Source organism: Leptodactylus fuscus, chromosome 1, assembly GCF_031893055.1.
Source record: "Leptodactylus fuscus isolate aLepFus1 chromosome 1, aLepFus1.hap2, whole genome shotgun sequence".
Classification (NCBI taxonomy): domain Eukaryota; kingdom Metazoa; phylum Chordata; class Amphibia; order Anura; family Leptodactylidae; genus Leptodactylus; species Leptodactylus fuscus.
The window spans coordinates 228189090-228209897 of NC_134265.1; the positions used below are offsets into that span (position 1 = coordinate 228189090).

A 20808-nucleotide genomic window follows, 5' to 3' on the forward strand; every position below is an offset into this window, starting at 1 on the left:
AACTAGGTAAAAGTTGACAGATAGTTCCTGTAGATAGACAGAGGGCAGATAATAGACCGCAGCAGTAGCTGTAAGAAGGTGAGTAGCCATAATAGACCAAATAAAATAGAGAGATCTCCAAAAGGATAATAAAAGCTGGGCTGGGGGCTTCACTCGCCCACGTGACCTTTCACTTCACTCGTCCATACATGCTAGATAATAGATACATTGATAGATAACAGGTAACTACCTCACATAGCACTTGGCATAGCTATAGCCATATTAGCCATACTATTAACTAGGGCGCGCTCATTCCTCTCTATATCAATATAATATCGGGAAAATTGTCACAAGTGGGAGGGATCATATCTGTCCAATACGTGATTGGGCGCTTATTTGTTACGTCACAAACTCTACACGCCCCCTAGAGCCCTGTGACCTATGCCCAGTCTGCCCTCGTTGCTAAGGACGCTGTCAACTTGGAGATAGAAAGATGGAGGAGGAGGAAGCCGGCGCTGCCATGGACGGGATCATAACTCAGTTCAGCACATATGAGGACTTTCTAGACTCGCAGATCACCTCACTAGACCTCTTCTATCTCGAGGTAACTATTCACAGCCCGGTCACCTGTGTATTACAGCAAAGAGTGTAATGTGAGGTACTGCCTGCTAGCTATGTACCCATCATCCGTCTGAGTGATGTATACTGGTGATGGAGAGCTCATTGACAGGGCATTATATATATATATATATATATATATATATATATATATATATATATATATATATATATATATATGTGTATATACACATACTGTATATATATATATATATATATATATATATATATATACTGTATATGTATACTGTATACTGTATATGTACTGTATATATATCACATTGCTGATTGTAGCTTCTTTCTATTTCTGTAGGTATTTCTTTTATATATATTTCTTTGATAATTTGGTGTTTGTAAATGACCTGAATTTTATCAGGTTCTCTTGTGTGCCATATTGCATAAAAGCATATATATATATATATATATATATATATATATATATATATATATATTAGAAATAAAGTTAAAACAGACAAAAAAATTAGGACTCACTTCCTCTCACCAATCAAAATAGTCTCCAAAGCCATCCTGTTCACCTACGACTATACATAGTGTGCAGGGTCGGACTGGCCTGCCGGAGCACCGGGGGATCCCCCGGTGGGCCCCAGGCCCCGACTATATTTTTGATCTTTTTATTTTTAATAAAGTATAGGCAGGGGCCCGATCTGCATGATCAAGGGCCGATCGGGATGGTTAGGGGACCGATCGGGGCCCTGACATTGCAATTCGGGCCCCTGCTCAAGTGGAGGCTTAGGTGTCCTGTCACCTACCTACGCAGAGCTACGGCTGCCGGCGTAGCGCTGCGGGGGGCGGGAGAACGTCTGCAGTTGGGCCCGCCCCCATGTATCCTGGAAACGAATTGGCCAATCCAGCCGCAGCTCTTTTCCTGATGCGTCAGAGCAGAGCGCGGCGGCTGGATTGAAGAAGCGGAGGCCAGACCTGCAGACAGCGACAAGGTAAGTGGGAATTTTACAAATAAAAAAAAAACTGCTTTTATTGTCCCCTATTTTGCCCCCCAAATCTTTCAATTACTACAACTCCCAGCAGCTCCAGATGTCCTGGAGCTGCTGGGAGTTGTAGTGCACCCACCCCATAGGTAATGTCTCACTGTATTGTTATGCTGGAGCCCTAGAAAAGGACACCAGCATAACAATAGAGTGGGACATTATCTATAGGGTGGGTGGACTACAACTCTCAACAGTTCCAGGGCATCTGGAGCTGCTGGGAGTTGTAGTCCACCCACCCTATAGATAATGTCCCACACTATTGTTATGCTGGTGTCCTTTTCTAGGGCTCCAGCATAACAATACCCAAGTTTCAGAAATCACTGAGGACTTGGGTATATGCCTTTCACTTTGAAAATGGCTGACACCTGGCAGACCTCATTATGTTAATGAGGTCTGCCACTGTCTGGGTGTAACTGCCATTTTGGCAGCCCACCTCTCCATCATTCTGGTCCCATGGCGGACCTGTATGACGGAGAGCTTGCCGCTGTTGTGAACCTAGCATTAGGCTATGGCTGCACTATAACTTCTGTCATACAACCAAAGATGTGTCGCCCTGTGATTCTTTCCCTTATGTTAGTGAATGGAGTCACATTGCAACCTGAGGGACCCAATGCGACTCCATTCACTAATGTGAAAGAGTCCCAAAGTGACACTGTGATCTTTGGTTGCATGACGGAAGTAGTAGTGTAGCCATAGCCTTATGTTACATTCACAACAGCGGCAATCTCTCCGTCATACAGGTTTTTTTTATCTTTCAGGTTGTGATGGATCGATTGGATTACATCGGATTCGTTGGACTCCATCGATGATCATCTTTTTTTTTTTTTTTTTTTTTTTTAATAAAATGGTCAACGAGGGTTGTCTGAGGGAGTTTTTATTTCAGTAAAAAAAATTTCTCTCATGTCTCTTGATTTATTTTTTTAAAAAATATTTCTTACCCCCTTAGTAATGGCGACTGTCTGATAGACAGCATCCATTACTAAGGTGTGGCTTAGTGTTAGCTGGTGAATAGTCTAGCACTAACCCTCCAATTATTACCCCGGTACCCAACACCATCAGGGGTGCCGGGAAGAGCTGGGTATCGTCCAATACCCAGCTGTCTAAAGAGACTGCTGGGGATTGGGGTGGTCGCAGGCTGGTATTATAAGGCTGGGAAGGGCCAAAAACCATGGCTCTTGCCACCCTTGTAATGTCAGGCTGCTGCTGCTTGTTATATCTGGCTGGTTATTAAAAATTGGGGGGGACCCTATGTCATTTTTTTTCTAATTATAAAGCAACATAGGGTCCCCCCAATATTTATGAGCCAGTCAGATACAACAAGCAGTATCCTGACATTACAAGGGTGGAAATGGCATGGTTTTTGGCCCTTCTCAGCCATAATACCAGCCTGTTGTTTTCGGCCTTTTCCAGCCTAAGGGTCAGTGCACACTGAGTTTTTTGGTGCTTATTTTGAGTTCTATTGGGAGGCTTTTTTTGGAGGCTGATTTTGAGGCGGATTTAGCGTCACAATAAGCACCAAAAAATTCAGTGTGCACTGACCCTAATAATTCCAGCCTGTGACTGCCCCAATCCTCAGCAGTCTCTATTAAACAGCCGGGTATTGGATGATAACCAATTCTCCTCAGCATTAGGTAGCGGGGTAATAATTGGAGGGTTAATGCTAGAATATTCACCACTAATGCTAAGCCACACCTTAGTAATGGATGCCGTCTATCAGTCACCATTACTAAGGGGTAAGAAAGTATTTATAAAAACTCAAGACGTGAAAGAAATGTGTTTTTATTGAAATAGACAAATCGTTGAACGTTTTATTAAAGAATTTAAAAAATAATAAAACAAAAATGATGATCATCGATGGAATCCAACATAATCCAATGGATTATCGTAACCTGAAAGAGAAAAAAAACACAGCATAAGGGGCCATTCACATGGAGTAACGCCTTGCGTGTATCAGAGGCGTACACGCCGGCGTTACAGCAGGGCTGCTGAGCACTTCCCATTCACTTCAATGGGAGCACTCATAACGCCGCTGTAACGGCGGTGCTACGAGCGCTCCCATTGAAGTGAATGCCCTGCCGTAACGCCGGCGTGTACGCCTCTGATACACATGAGGCGTTACTCCATGTGAATGACCCCTTATAAAGAAAAATTATACTCATGTTACGTCCTCACCCGTTCGAACTCCTGCACCATTCTCTTGCCGCGTTGTACAGTGCAGGAGGCCTGTCTGCTTATGATTACCTGCTCCCGGTCTCTTGTCATTGTGTTGTTATTGTTAGAGTGCATTCACACAGAGGAAAATACCGGTGAATTTGGTGTGGAATCTGCATTAGATTCAGCGCTAAAAAAAGCCTCCCATTGACTTCAATGGGTTGCTTTGCAGAAAAAGGAACCCATTGAAGTCAATGGGAGGCTTTTTTTTCAGCGCTGAATCTGTCACGGATTCCACACCAAATTCAGCCATTTTCCACCGTGTGAATGCACCCTAAGGGGTGTTTGCGTTGTGTTTGAAAGCTTATCTGCCAATCAAGCCTGGGACGGGTTCTGGGCTTCCTGTATTGTGTGTGAAAATGCACTTTAAACGTGCATAATGGCAAAAACTGGACGGGCGATATTTAATATGGCAGTAGGGTGGGCCCCTGGAAATAATCCCACTGGTGGGCCCTAGGCACCCCAGTCCGACCCTGATAGTGTGTAACATGATTTCCTAGAAATGCCCATTCCCAATAACTGATCCATGTAAATGTAGATATGAGCGCGCAACTACCTGCTCATCAGTGAATTATATCCTTTATAAAGGGGCGTATGTGCTGGTTTGGTTTTTAAACTATAATTTTTATTGAAATATATTTTTCACCATATCAAAACAATGAAGAAAAAGTTGAGAGCATTATCTGATAAATACAAGTGTACAAAGCAATCGACCAATAATAGGAAAACTGCAACATGGCAATCAGACTAAAGATAGACACAAGAGGAAGACAATGTGAAGAAAAAAAAGGGAGCGAGCGATATGGGGGGGGGGGGGGGAATCAGATGCAGAAAGATCACAGATTTTTCAGTATGCAGTGGGTGTTGCACGGGGTACAGATATCTTCTAAAGCAGGTACAGTATTGTTGAGGGAGACTGTCAAGGTTAGAGACATCCTTGACCCTAGAAAGAACGTCAGTGTCCCATGGGGGAGCGATAGTTTTCCATGTCAAAACACAGATAGTAGATACATTAGAGTTTTGGTTGCTGTGCAGAGAACTGGGCAGACTTCTTGCCGATCTGTCTAGAAGGTGTATAAATAATCCATCAGCGTTTCCCTTCCTCCAAAAGTCACATGTCAAGGGGTAGGTCCAAAATATATTATAGAGCATACCCACCACAGACAGAAATATTCAACACACTTGGGGAATTGTGAGATTCAGGAAGTGAAGAAAAGCTGGTATATGATACCAAAGCATGAGAAACTTGTACTGCGTGTCCCAGAATGTCACACAAGACGAGGATTTAGCAGCACACAACCAAATAATTTGCCATTAAACGAGGGAAATCGAACGGCCCAGGGCTTCCTCCCATCTAGGCGTATATCTTTGTTCTGGGGGGGGGATGTTCACTCTGGACAAGAAAGAAGTTGGATGTGCCCGTCTTGCATAATCTCTCAAATATGGTAGGGGTGGAACCTTCAGGAATCGAACAGGGTGGACATGAATTGTGTGATTTGGTGGCAGTGAAACCATTCAGTCCAGAGAATGTTCAACTCCACCTAAAGATAGTCAAAGGGCCAGACTTCCAGCGCCTGGAGATCAACTATATCACCTAAGCGGAAAAGGCCTGCCCTAAACCAGGGATGAACCATGGAAGACAAAGTCCCGCTGGGAGAAGTGGGTTATACAAGAAAGAAATCATAGAGGAATTTCGGGTTGCAAGAGGAACAGTCTAGAGCAGGGGTGCCCAATATGTCGATCGCGATCTACCGGTTGATCGCAATGGACGTATGGGTCGATCGCGGGATGCAGCCAGGGATCCCCGGTGTCTGCTAGTTCACAGTGCAGGCTGAGAGTCGACTCTCAGCCTGCGCTGTGAACAAGCACTCTGGACACTTGCAGGACGCTCTTAGGGATGGAGGGGGTCGGGGTGCTGCTTGTTCACAGCGCAGGCTGAGAGTCATCTACGGACACTGGCAGGCGTGGCTGCCACAGCCCCAGCCTGCCAGTGTTCAGAGATAACTCTCAGCCTGCGCTGTGTACAAGCAGACAGCGGGGATCCCTGGGCGGCCACAGAACGCCGCTGTCTCCTGCTCTCACGCTCTGCACGGCCCCGCCCCCATGCTCGCCCCCGCGCACAGACACGCCCTACCCCACCCACATGCCCGCCCCGGCCCCGCCCACAAGAAGTGGGTAGTAGATCTTTCGACTTGGTCATGTAATAAAGTAGCTCACATGCTGACAAAGTGTGAGCACCCCTGGTCTAGAGCAAGTGACCCAAATAGATCTACCCTGTTTCCCTGAAAATAAGACAGTTTCTTATATTAAATTATGTAACGAAATATATGACCTTTCTTATTTTCGGGGGATGTCTTATGCAGCGGCTGGAGCGGGGAACAATCGGCAGTCATGCTGATGCTTCCTTACGCCGGCATGACTGCCGGTTGTATGTGATCCAGAAGGTGAAGGGGGGGCTGTCTTATTTTCGGGGAAACAGGGTAGTAAAGCGTATCAGTCAAAGAGTGAAAAGCAAACGTGGTAGAGGAAACCAGGTCCACAAAAGTGTATTACGATGCCCATGGGTAAGCCACAGCTTCTCAATTTCCACCCATTTAGTACACAATGCAAGTGGGTAGCCCAGTAATAGTGGAGAAGATTAGGGACCTATAGACCTCCAACCCCTCTGCCCTCCAACATGACCAACGTGGGGATGTGATGATGCTTACCATTACAAAACAAAGTGGAAGATGGCCTGCCGGAGATCACGAAGATTCAAGCAGGGTACTGCCACTGGGAAGTCGCATTGTCTACATGTGATCTTTTATTTAATTTCATATATTGAGCACATTAGGCATTGGAGGAAATGCTGCAGTTTTTATATGAAATGTGTAGACAAAAATAGGGTGATAGATCAAGCAGAGACACATTAGCCAAGTGGATTCATCAGTCTATTGTCTTAGCTTATACATTTGAGGTATCTTTCCCCCCAGCAAGACCTATTCCACAAGAGCTATGGCTACCTCCTGGGTGGAAAGAAGGAAAGCATCGATTGCATCTTCACCTTCTGCTTTTTTCCAGCACTACTGGTTACACTTTCGATCTCTCTTTTAGGAGTAAAGTGCTCCAGTCTGTTGTCCCACCATAGGTTTTTATTTCTGGTATGTTGCTGTGGATGCTATTATGGAATAGGTCGAAAATTGTAATTATGTACCAATAGCTGGATTTCCTTAATCTCATTACAGCAGCCATACTAATTCCCACCCTTTTTTCCTGTCTTCTCACTGGGAGTGTCTAGTTGAGTGTTTAGGTTGCTCTTGCAAAAAAATAGATTTGGATACTGTCCTTCCGAGCTCTGGACCTCTTTACTTCATACTTAATGTGTTGTTAATGGTAATTAGCTCCCCAATTTCATGCTTGGTAACAACACTGAAGGATGAAAATTTTAAAGGGCATTCCTGACCTTGGAAGCAGATCCTCCTCCCTCTGTGGGTGCTGCTATGGGATCATGCAAACCCAGGAGTCTTCCAGCTTTTACGGCCTGTCACACAATGAGAGTTCAGATCAGGTTGCCGGCTCATTAATATTCACTGCATTGAGGTTTCTTGGGATTCCCCCAAAATGTTCTATTATTTTTTTCATTGAGTGTTATTGGGGATTTGAACCCACCATCTTACCCTAGTGATGGTGTATGGGAGGCAGTCACGCTGCCTCACTCATTGTCAATGCAAGATTTTCGACATTCTTCAGTATTGTTTACTTACTATTACCAAAAGAAAAACCTTCTGAAGCAGTAGAGTGGTTGCTTTACATGTATCATTGTGTGTGACTCAGGGTTCAACTCATCTAATGAGAAAATAAGTAGAATAAAGCTTAAAATATGTTCTTGGAATTTTAATTACCGTATTTTACGGACTATAAGGCGCACTGGACTATAAACCGCATTGCCCATGAGCGCCTTATAGTCCGTCTCGGTTCATATATAAGGCGCACCGGACTATAAGTCGCAGTCCGGTGCGCATTATATCTTATTGAAAGCGGCGGCAGGCAGACTTTGCCAGCGGCCGCTTAACCCCCCGCGTGCCAGCCGCTTCTATTGGAAGTGCTCGGCAGGCGAGGAGGGGCTCTATCAGCAAAATCATGCTGATAGAGCCCAACCGTAAACGTTAGATTAAACTACCCCCCCCCGTTTTAAAATAAAAGCCTGAAACAGAATGTGAAACTTACCGAGCGGTGCAGGGTGGGCGGGCATTCAGGCCTCCTCTTCCTCCGATGTTCCGTCCTCCTCTGGCGCTCGCAAGCTGATAATGGCCAGGGCACATGCGCAGTAGAAGCATTATGATATTGCGCATGTGCCCCGGCCATTATCAGCGAGCGCCGGAGGAGAAGGACGGAACATCGGAGGCAGAGGAGGCCTGAATGCCCGCCCGCCCGCCCTGCACCGCTGGGTAAGTTTCACGTTCTGTTTCAGGCCGGCGTGACAGCAGGGCTGCCGGACACTTCCTATTCATTTCTATGGGAGCAGGCATGCGAGCGCTCCCCATAGAAATGAATGGACTGCTTTTTTCCATTCATTTCTATAGGGAGCGCTCGCATGCCGACTCCCATAGAAATGAATGGGAAGTGTCTGTCCATTCATTTCTATGGGGAGCGCTCGCATGCCGGCTCCCATAGAAATGAATAGGAAGTGTCCGGCAGCCCTGCTATAACGCCGGCGTGTACGGCTGTGATACACGCCAGCGTTCGGTAGTGTGAATGCACCCTTACGGTGCCTTTTATGTATGTATGGAAGCGGCACGCAGTCTTTGCCACCGCTTCCATCCGTATATAAGCCGCACCGGACTATAAGCCGCACTTACGATTTCTGAGGAAATCGTAGGTTTTTATGTGCGCCTTATAGTCCGGAAAATACGGTATATACTTTATTAAATAACAGTCACAAAACATAGCAAGTAAGACAAACATAATAATAATAATAATAATAATAATAAAAAAATTTCATTTATATAGCGCCAACATATTCCGCAGCGCTGTACAATTTGTAGGGTTCAAATACAGACAGATATATAACAAAGAAAGTCATTTCACACAATGGGACTGAGGGTCCTGCTCGCAAGAGCTTACAATCTATGAGGTAGAGGGGGTGACACAAGAGGTAGCAGGGGCGGCATTGCTTATACAGTATTCAGACAATTTTGTAATAGAGGTGACTGTCATTACACAAACATAAGACTTTATGAGCTGTCACTAGTGGTGTCCTTTAACATGTGGATGGAGCTTGGACATATAAAGTTAGCCTGAAAAGACATCATATCATGTGGGGAAATGTGGGAGCGGGGACAGAGGAGGGTTACATTTTGGGGATTCTAATTATAGTACGGAAGGGTTTACATTAGAAATTGTGATAGGCCTGTCTGAAAAGATGCACAGCATTTGAGATCACCATAACCGTTAAAAACTACATAATAAAATTAACACAATATTTAATGTGGTCACTAAATAGCATAATTGTTTATTATATTTAATGGTAACATTCTGGGGTCCAATATTGTTCTATGGGCTCTGAGTATATTTAGCTGTGCCTTTTTATAAAGGCCACTCCCTACTTTTGGTTCAGAAATGCCATTCACGAATCACCCTGTAAAGAGTTCTCCCAGGTTGACATCTCTGTACATGTCACTTTGGGCCCGTTCAAACGGGCACATTGGGGGAGGATTATAGCACGGAATCCACGTCATAATCCGCCCCCTCACAATGGTGGTCTAGCGGAAAAAAGAAGCGTCATGACTAGAGATGAGCGAACACTAAAATGTTCGAGGTTCGAAATTCGATTCGAACAGCCGCTCAATGTTCGTGTGTTCGAACGGGTTTCGAACCCCATTATAGTCTATGGGGAACAGATACTCGTTAAGGGGGAAACCCAAATCCGTGTCTGGAGGGTCACCAAGTCCACTATGACACCCCAGGAAATGATGCCAACACCTCTGGAATGACACTGGGACAGCAGGGGAAGCATGTCTGGGGGCATCTAACACACCAAAGACCCTCTATTACCCCAACATCACAGCCTAACAACTACACACTTTACACACTCAATACCACCTCTCTGACAGTAGGAAAACACCTTGAAACATGTGTATTTGGCACTTGCAGTGAGGAGAGCTTGTCACCAGCAGTGAATTTGGCCCTTGTAGTAAGTTGAGGTTGGCACCAACATTTGTTTTGAAAATCAGGGTGGATTGAGCCTCTAACCAGCAGAGTTTGGGCAAATTCATGGTGGAGGGAGCCTCTAAAAACCCCAGTTTGGACCAATTCATGGTGGAGGGAGACTCTAAAAACCCCAGTTTGGACCAATTCATGGTGGAGGGAGACTCTAAAAACCCCAGTTTGGACCAATTCATGGTGGAGGGAGCCTCTAAAAACCCCAGTTTGGACCAATTCATGGTGGAGGGAGCCTCTAACCAGCCCAGTTTGGACCAATTAATGGTGGAGGGAGCCTCTAAACAGCCAAGTTTTGGGAAATTCATGGTGGAGGGAGCCTCTAACCAGCCCAGTTTGGACCAATTCATGGTGGAGGGAGCCTCTAAACAGCCCAGTTTGGGCAAATTCATGGTGGAGGGAGCCTCTAACCAGCCCAGTTTGGACCAATTAATGGTGGAGGGAGCCTCTAAACAGCCCAGTTTGGACCAATTAATGGTGGAGGGAGCCTCTAACCAGCCCAGTTTGGACCAATTAATGGTGGAGGGAGCCTCTAACCAGCCCAGTTTGGACCAATTAATGGTGGAGGGAGCCTCTAACCAGCCCAGTTTGGACCAATTAATGGTGGAGGGAGCCTCTAAACAGCCAAGTTTTGGGAAATTCATGGTGGAGGGAGCCTCTAACCAGCCCAGTTTGGACCAATTCATGGTGGAGGGAGCCTCTAAACAGCCCAGTTTGGGCAAATTCATGGTGGAGGGAGCCTCTAAAAAACCCAGTTTGGACCAATTCATGGTGGAGGGAGCCTCTAATTAGCCCAGTTTGGACCAATTAATTGTGGAGGGAGCCTCTAACCAGCCCAGTTTGGACCAATTAATGGTGGAGGGAGCCTCTAACCACCCCAGTTTGGGCAAATTCATGGTGGAGGGAGCCTCTAACCAGCCCAGTTTGGACCAATTAATGGTGGAGGGAGCCTCTAACCAGCCCAGTTTGGACCAATTAATGGTGGAGGGAGCCTCTAACCACCCCAGTTTGGACCAATTCATGGTGGAGGGAGCCTCTAACCAGCCCAGTTTGGACCAATTCATGGTGGAGGGAGCCTCTAAACAGCCAAGTTTTGGGAAATTCATGGTGGAGGGAGCCTCTAACCAGCCCAGTTTGGACCAATTCATGGTGGAGGGAGCCTCTAAACAGCCCAGTTTGGGCAAATTCATGGTGGAGGGAGCCTCTAACCAGCCCAGTTTGGACCAATTAATGGTGGAGGGAGCCTCTAAACAGCCAAGTTTTGGGAAATTCATGGTGGAGGGAGCCTCTAACCAGCCCAGTTTGGACCAATTCATGGTGGAGGGAGCCTCTAAACAGCCAAGTTTTGGGAAATTCATGGTGGAGGGAGCCTCTAAAAAACCCAGTTTGGACCAATTCATGGTGGAGGGAGCCTCTAATTAGCCCAGTTTGGACCAATTAATTGTGGAGGGAGCCTCTAACCAGCCCAGTTTGGACCAATTAATGGTGGAGGGAGCCTCTAACCACCCCAGTTTGGGCAAATTCATGGTGGAGGGAGCCTCTAACCAGCCCAGTTTGGACCAATTAATGGTGGAGGGAGCCTCTAAACAGCCAAGTTTTGGGAAATTCATGGTGGAGGGAGCCTCTAACCAGCCCAGTTTGGACCAATTCATGGTGGAGGGAGCCTCTAAACAGCCCAGTTTGGGCAAATTCATGGTGGAGGGAGCCTCTAAACAGCCCAGTTTGGGCAAATTCATGGTGGAGGGAGCCTCTAACCAGCCCAGTTTGGACCAATTAATGGTGGAGGGAGCCTCTAAACAGCCAAGTTTTGGGAAATTCATGGTGGAGGGAGCCTCTAACCAGCCCAGTTTGGACCAATTAATGGTGGAGGGAGCCTCTAACCAGCCCAGTTTGGACCAATTAATGGTGGAGGGAGCCTCTAACCAGCCCAGTTTGGACCAATTAATGGTGGAGGGAGCCTCTAACCACCCCAGTTTGGACCAATTCATGGTGGAGGGAGCCTCTAACCAGCCCAGTTTGGACCAATTAATGGTGGAGGGAGCCTCTAAACAGCCAAGTTTTGGGAAATTCATGGTGGAGGGAGCCTCTAACCAGCCCAGTTTGGACCAATTCATGGTGGAGGGAGCCTCTAAACAGCCCAGTTTGGGCAAATTCATGGTGGAGGGAGCCTCTAACCAGCCCAGTTTGGACCAATTAATGGTGGAGGGAGCCTCTAAACAGCCAAGTTTTGGGAAATTCATGGTGGAGGGAGCCTCTAACCAGCCCAGTTTGGACCAATTCATGGTGGAGGGAGCCTCTAAACAGCCAAGTTTTGGGAAATTCATGGTGGAGGGAGCCTCTAAAAAACCCAGTTTGGACCAATTCATGGTGGAGGGAGCCTCTAATTAGCCCAGTTTGGACCAATTAATTGTGGAGGGAGCCTCTAACCAGCCCAGTTTGGACCAATTAATGGTGGAGGGAGCCTCTAACCACCCCAGTTTGGGCAAATTCATGGTGGAGGGAGCCTCTAACCAGCCCAGTTTGGACCAATTAATGGTGGAGGGAGCCTCTAAACAGCCAAGTTTTGGGAAATTCATGGTGGAGGGAGCCTCTAACCAGCCCAGTTTGGACCAATTCATGGTGGAGGGAGCCTCTAAACAGCCCAGTTTGGGCAAATTCATGGTGGAGGGAGCCTCTAAACAGCCCAGTTTGGGCAAATTCATGGTGGAGGGAGCCTCTAACCAGCCCAGTTTGGACCAATTAATGGTGGAGGGAGCCTCTAAACAGCCAAGTTTTGGGAAATTCATGGTGGAGGGAGCCTCTAACCAGCCCAGTTTGGACCAATTAATGGTGGAGGGAGCCTCTAACCAGCCCAGTTTGGACCAATTAATGGTGGAGGGAGCCTCTAACCAGCCCAGTTTGGACCAATTAATGGTGGAGGGAGCCTCTAAACAGCCAAGTTTTGGGAAATTCATGGTGGAGGGAGCCTCTAACCAGCCCAGTTTGGACCAATTCATGGTGGAGGGAGCCTCTAAACAGCCCAGTTTGGGCAAATTCATGGTGGAGGGAGCCTCTAAAAAACCCAGTTTGGACCAATTCATGGTGGAGGGAGCCTCTAATTAGCCCAGTTTGGACCAATTAATTGTGGAGGGAGCCTCTAACCAGCCCAGTTTGGACCAATTAATGGTGGAGGGAGCCTCTAAAAAACCCAGTTTGGACCAATTCATGGTGGAGGGAGCCTCTAATTAGCCCAGTTTGGACCAATTAATTGTGGAGGGAGCCTCTAACCAGCCCAGTTTGGACCAATTAATGGTGGAGGGAGCCTCTAACCACCCCAGTTTGGACCAATTCATGGTGGAGGGAGCCTCTAACCACCCCAGTTTGGACCAATTCATGGTGGAGGGAGCCTCTAAACAGCCCAGTTTGGGCAAATTCATGGTGGAGGGAGCCTCTAACCAGCCCAGTTTGGACCAATTAATGGTGGAGGGAGCCTCTAAACAGCCCAGTTTGGGCAAATTCATGGTGGAGGGAGCCTCTAACCAGCCCAGTTTGGACCAATTAATGGTGGAGGGAGCCTCTAAACAGCCAAGTTTTGGGAAATTCATGGTGGAGGGAGCCTCTAACCAGCCCAGTTTGGACCAATTAATGGTGGAGGGAGCCTCTAACCACCCCAGTTTGGGCAAATTCATGGTGGAGGGAGCCTCTAACCAGCCCAGTTTGGACCAATTAATGGTGGAGGGAGCCTCTAAACAGCCCAGTTTGGGCAAATTCATGGTGGAGGGAGCCTCTAAACAGCCAAGTTTTGGGAAATTCATGGTGGAGGGAGCCTCTAACCAGCCCAGTTTGGACCAATTCATGGTGGAGGGAGCCTCTAAACAGCCCAGTTTGGGCAAATTCATGGTGGAGGGAGCCTCTAAAAAACCCAGTTTGGACCAATTCATGGTGGAGGGAGCCTCTAATTAGCCCAGTTTGGACCAATTAATTGTGGAGGGAGCCTCTAACCAGCCCAGTTTGGACCAATTAATGGTGGAGGGAGCCTCTAAAAAACCCAGTTTGGACCAATTCATGGTGGAGGGAGCCTCTAATTAGCCCAGTTTGGACCAATTAATTGTGGAGGGAGCCTCTAACCAGCCCAGTTTGGACCAATTAATGGTGGAGGGAGCCTCTAAAAAACCCAGTTTGGACCAATTCATGGTGGAGGGAGCCTCTAATTAGCCCAGTTTGGACCAATTAATTGTGGAGGGAGCCTCTAACCAGCCCAGTTTGGACCAATTAATGGTGGAGGGAGCCTCTAACCACCCCAGTTTGGACCAATTCATGGTGGAGGGAGCCTCTAACCACCCCAGTTTGGACCAATTCATGGTGGAGGGAGCCTCTAAACAGCCCAGTTTGGGCAAATTCATGGTGGAGGGAGCCTCTAACCAGCAGAGTTGGGGGAAATCAGGGTGGAGGGAGCCTAGTATTAGCAGAATTGTGCAACGCTTATGGTGGATGAGTATGAGGATGCGGAGGAATTGGAGAGGTTGAGTACAGACATGGAGTTTCATGTTGGGGTGCTTTACACAGGTGGGCACAAAAATGACGGCTCTACCCAGTGGTGGTTCATTTTTATCAAAGTGAGCCGGTCGGCACTCTCAGCTGACAGACGGGTGCGCTTGTCAGTGATGATGCCACCGGCTGCACTGAACACCCTCTCAGATAGGACGCTGGCGGCAGGACAGGACAGCACCTCCAAGGCATATAGGGCAAGTTCAAGCCACAGGTCCAACTTCGACACCCAATACGTGTAGGGCGCAGAGGGGTCGGAGAGGACAGGGCTGTGGTCGGAAAGGTATTCCCGCAACATGCGCCTATACTTCTCACGCCTGGTGACACTAGGACCCTCCGTGGCGGCACTTTGGCGAGGGGGTGCCATCAAGGTGTCCCAGACCTTAGACAGTGTGCCCCTCGTTTGTGTGGACCGGTGAGAACTTGGTTGCCTACTGGAGGAACTGCCCTCCCTGCCGCCAACGTCACATGCTGGAAACATCTCCATCATATTCTGCACCAATTGCCTGTGGCAAGCATTGATGCGATTGGCCCTCCCCTCTACCGGAATAAAAGACGAGATGTTGTTTTTATACCGGGGGTCAAGGATAGCAAAGATCCAGTACTGGTTGTCCTCCATGATTTTGACAATACGCTTGTCGGTTGTAAAGCACCCCAACATGAACTCAGCCATGTCTGCCACAGTGTTAGTTGGCATGACTCCTCTGGCCCCACCGGAAAGTTCAATCTCCATTTCCTCCTCATCCTCCATGTCTACCCATCCGCGCTGCAACAATGGGACGATTCGAAGTTGCCCGGAAGCCTCCTGTATCACCATCACATCATCGGACAACTCTTCTTCCTCCTCCTCCTCCTCCTCCTCCTCCATTAAACGCAGTGAAGCGGACAGATGTGTGGACCTACTCTCCAGCTGTGACGGATCGGATGCTATCCCTAACTCCTCTGTGTGATCTGAGTTATCCCTGATGTCAATCAGGGATTCTCTCAGAACACACAAGAGCGGGATTGTAAGGCTCACCATCGCATCCTCAGAGCTCACCCTCCTTGTGGACTCCTCAAAGACCCGTAGGATGTCACAAAGGTCTCTCATCCATGGCCACTCATGGATGTGAAACTGAGGCAGCTGACTTTGTGGCACCCTAGGGTTTTGTAGCTGGTATTCCATCAAAGGTCTCTGCTGCTCAACCACTCTATTCAACATCTGAAACGTTGAGTTCCAGCGTGTGGGGACGTCGCACAAAAGCCGGTGTTGTGGCACATGCAGGCGTTGCTGGAGAGATTTTAAGCTAGCAGCGGCTACTGTCGACTTGCGAAAGTGGGCGCACATGCGCCGCACTTTCACCAGTAGCTCTGGAACATTGGGGTAGCTCTTTAGGAAACGTTGCACCACTAGGTTGAAGACGTGGGCCAGGCATGGAACATGTTGGAGTCCGGCAAGCTCCAGAGCTGCTACCAGGTTCCGGCCGTTATCACAAACGACCATGCCTGGGCCCAGGTGCAGCGGCTCAAACCATATTGCCGTCTCATCGAGGAGGGCATCCCTCACCTCGGAGGCAGTGTGCTGTCTGTCCCCCAAGCTGATCAGCTTCAGCACAGCCTGCTGACGTCTACCAACGCCAGTGCTGCAACGTTTCCAACTCGTAGCTGGGGTCAATCTAACAGCGGAGGAGGAGGCGGTGGCGGAGGAGGAGGCGGTGGCGGAGGAGGAGGCGGTAGAGGAGGAGGAGGAGGAGGGGGGTGTTCTTCTCGTGTCCCTGCCAGGAATGTTAGGCGGGGAGACGAGGTACACCGGGCCAGTTTGGGAAGCAGTCCCAGCCTCAACTACATTCACCCAGTGTGCCGTCAGTGAAATGTAGCGTCCCTGTCCGCATGCACTTGTCCACGCGTCGGTGGTCAAGTGGACCTTTGTGCAAAGCGCGGAACTAAGGGCCCGCCTGATGTTGAGTGACACGTGCTGGTGCAAGGCGGGGACGGCACACCGGGAGAAGTAGTGACGGCTAGGGACGGCATAGCGAGGTGCCGCAGTTGCCATCAGGTCCAGGAAGGCGGGAGTTTCAACAAGCCGGAACGCCAACATCTCCTGGGCCAGCAGTTTAGCGATGTTGGCGTTCAAGGCTTGCGCGTGTGGGTGGTTAGCAGTGTATTTCTGCCGCCGCTCCAATGTCTGAGAGATGGTGGGTTGTTGTAAAGAAACGCCTGATGGTGCCTTTGATGGTGCAGGAGAAGGAGATAAGACAGGACCAGGGGAGGATGAGGTAGAAGTCAACAAAGTGGCGGAGGCAGATGAAGTGGTGTCCTGGCTCGTCCTCTGGAGTGCATCGCCAGCACAGTCAGCAGTGGCAGTGGCAGAGGCAGAGGCAGAGGCAGTGGCAGTGGCGTGAACGGCAGTCGGCCTTTGTCCTGCCGTTGCTGCCTGCCACTGATTCCAGTGCTTGGATTCCAAATGACGGCGCATTGAAGTGGTGGACAGGTTGCTCTTCTCAGAGCCCCTAATCAATTTCGAGAGGCAAATTGTGCAGACAACACTATATCTGTCCTCGGCGCATTCCTTGAAAAAACTCCACACCTTCGAGAAACGTGCCCTCGAGGTGGGAGTTTTTCGGGGCTGGGTACGAACTGGAACATCTTGGGAGATTCCGGGTGTGGCCTGGCTTCGCCTAAGCTGCTGACCTCTGCCTCTGCCTCTAGCTACCCTTTTTGGTGCTGCACCTGCCTCAACATCCACACTACTTTCCCCGCTTGACATCCCCCCTGTCCAGGTCGGGTCAGTGTCCTCATCATCCACCACTTCCTCTTCCAACTCCTGTCTCATCTCCTCCTCCCGCACAATGCGCCGGTCAACTGGATGCCCTGACGGCAACTGCGTCACATCATCGTCGATGAGGGTGGGTTGCTGGTCATCCACCACCAAATCGAACGGAGATGGAGGAGACTCTAGTGTTTGAGCATCTGGATACAGATGCTCCTCTGTTAGGTTCGTGGAATCGTGACGTGGAGAGGCAGGTTGAGGGACAATGAAAGGAGCGGAGAACAGCTCTGGGGAGCAGGGACAGTTTGGGTTATTGTTCTGTAAAGCTTCGGAATTTTGGGAGGAAGGAAGACAAGACTGTTGGGTAATAGGAGGAGAGGAGGCAGAGTCTGACTGGCTGCTGGACAATGTGCTGTAAGCGTTCTCTGACAGCCATTGCAAGACCTGTTCCTGGTTCTCGGGCCTACTAAGGTTTGTACCCTGCAGTTTAGTTAATGTGGCAAGCAACCCTGGCACTGTGGAGTGGCGCAATGCTTGCTGCCCCACAGGAGTAGGCACGGGACGCCCTGTGGCTTCACTGCTACCTTGCTCCCCAGAACCATTCCCCCGACCTCGCCCACGGCCTCGTCCACGTCCCTTTCCGGGAGCCTTGCGCATTTTGAATTCCTAGTTAGAAATTGGCACTGTATACCAGTAGTAAAAATTGTGGGTGCACGTAACCCCAATATATTCTTTGAATTCCCAGTCAGAAACTGGCACTATATGGCAGTAGCAAGAAATGAGGGTATTTGTATTCCCAATATACTCTTTGAATTCCCAGTCAGACAATGGCACTGTATACCAGTAGTAAAAATTGTGGGTGCACGTAACCCCAATATATTCTTTGAATTACCAGTCAGAAACTGGCACTATATGGCAGTAGCAAGAAATGAGGGTATTTATAACCCCAATATATTCTTTGAATTCCCAGTCAGACAATGGCACTGTATACCAGTAGTAAAAATTGTGGGTGCACGTAACCCCAATATATTCTTTGAATTCCCAGTCAGAAACTGGCACTATATGGCAGTAGCAAGAAATGAGGGTATTTGTATTCCCAATATACTCTTTGAATTCCCAGTCAGACAATGGCACTGTATACCAGTAGTAAAAATTGTGGGTGCACGTAACCCCAATATATTCTTTGAATTCCCAGTCAGACACTGGCACTATATGGCAGTAGCAAGAAATGAGGGTATTTGTATTCCCAATATATTCTTTGAATTCCCAGTCAGACAATGGCACTGTATACCAGTAGTAAAAATTGTGGGTGCACGTAACCCCAATATATTCTTTGAATTACCAGTCAGAAACTGGCACTATATGGCAGTAGCAAGAAATGAGGGTATTTATAACCCCAATATATTCTTTGAATTCCCAGTCAGACAATGGCACTGTATACCAGTAGTAAAAATTGTGGGTGCACGTAACCCCAATATATTCTTTGAATTCCCAGTCAGAAACTGGCACTATATGGCAGTAGCAAGAAATGAGGGTATTTATAACCCCAATATATTCTTTGAATTCCCAGTCAGACAATGGCACTGTATACCAGTAGTAAAAATTGTGGGTGCACGTAACCCCAATATATTCTTTGAATTCCCAGTCAGAAACTGGCACTATATGGCAGTAGCAAGAAATGAGGGTATTTGTATTCCCAATATACTCTTTGAATTCCCAGTCAGACAATGGCACTGTATACCAGTAGTAAAAATTGTGGGTGCACGTAACCCCAATATATTCTTTGAATTCCCAGTCAGAAACTGGCACTATATGGCAGTAGCAAGAAATGAGGGTATTTGTATTCCCAATATACTCTTTGAATTCCCAGTCAGACAATGGCACTGTATACCAGTAGTAAAAATTGTGGGTGCACGTAACCCCAATATATTCTTTGAATTCCCAGTCAGAAACTGGCACTATATGGCAGTAGCAAGAAATGAGGGTATTTGTATTCCCAATATACTCTTTGAATTCCCAGTCAGACAATGGCACTGTATACCAGTAGTAAAAATTGTGGGTGCACGTAACCCCAATATATTCTTTGAATTCCCAGTCAGACACTGGCACTATATGGCAGTAGCAAGAAATGAGGGTATTTGTATTCCCAATATACTCTTTGAATTCCCAGTCAGACAATGGCACTGTATACCAGTAGTAAAAATTGTGGGTGCACGTAACCCCAATATATTCTTTGAATTACCAGTCAGAAACTGGCACTATATGGCAGTAGCAAGAAATGAGGGTATTTATAACCCCAATATATTCTTTGAATTCCCAGTCAGACAATGGCACTGTATACCAGTAGTAAAAATTGTGGGTGCACGTAACCCCAATATATTCTTTGAATTCCCAGTCAGAAACTGGCACTATATGGCAGTAGCAAGAAATGAGGGTATTTGTATTCCCAATATACTCTTTGAATTCCCAGTCAGACAATGGCACTGTATACCAGTAGTAAAAATTGTGGGTGCACGTAACCCCAATATATTCTTTGAATTCCCAGTCAGACACTGGCACTATATGGCAGTAGCAAGAAATGAGGGTATTTGTATTCCCAATATATTCTTTGAATTCCCAGTCAGACAATGGCACTGTATACCAGTAGTAAAAATTGTGGGTGCACGTAACCCCAATATATTCTTTGAATTACCAGTCAGAAACTGGCACTATATGGCAGTAGCAAGAAATGAGGGTATTTGTATTCCCAATATATTCTTTGAATTCCCAGTCAGACAATGGCACTGTATACCAGTAGTAAAAATTGTGGGTGTATATAGCCCCAATTCTATTGCTAGGGGACTTGCAGGGTATTTCTGGGGTGAAGGTGGGGGGGCACACCGTTGGAACGGGTATCGGGGTATATATCGGGTATACGGGAATACACTGACAGTGTATTCCATTCAGGATCCTGGGAAAGCTGGGTTGCGGCGATTGAGCCCGTCAGTGCCACGTTACACTGACAAGCTTCTCCCTGGAATTTAGCTCTTACAAGAGCTGTTGGTTGTCTTCTCCTTCCTATCCTAGCCTGTCCCTGCCTACCCAGAATCTAAGCCCTAGCTAGCTGGACGGAAACCTCCGTCCTCGGTGAATTGCAAGCTCAGAATGACGCGAAGCTGGGCGTCGCTGTTCTTTTAAATTAGAGGTCACATGTTTTCGGCAGCCAATGGGTTTTGCCTACTTTTCTCAACGTCACCGGTGTCGTAGTTCCTGTCCCACCTACCCAGCGCTGTTATTGGAGCAAAAAAGGCGCCAGGGAAGGTGGGAGGGGAATCGAGTAATGGCGCACTTTACCACGCGGTGTTCGATTCGATTCGAACATGCCGAACAGCCTAATATCCGATCGAACATGAGTTCGATAGAACACTGTTCGCTCATCTCTAGTCATGACCTTTCTTGAGGCGGATTCCACCTCAGGAAGTCAATAGAAGTGAATGGAAGGCAGAAACCGCGTCACGTTTTTTCGCAAAAAAAGCGTCA

At 47.7% G+C, this 20808-nt stretch overlaps 1 protein-coding gene across 1 annotated transcript in view; it reads left to right on the forward strand.

Moving 5' to 3' along the window:
* Positions 1-443: 443 nt before the first annotated feature.
* The window catches only part of CFAP299 (cilia and flagella associated protein 299), a 359874-nt gene continuing 339509 nt past the window's right edge, over positions 444-20808 (forward strand). The window contains exon 1 of the mRNA XM_075284109.1: positions 444-583. Within this exon, the coding sequence (XP_075140210.1) occupies positions 473-583 (111 nt within the window). The 5' untranslated portion in view covers positions 444-472. The remainder of the gene's footprint in view (positions 584-20808) is intronic.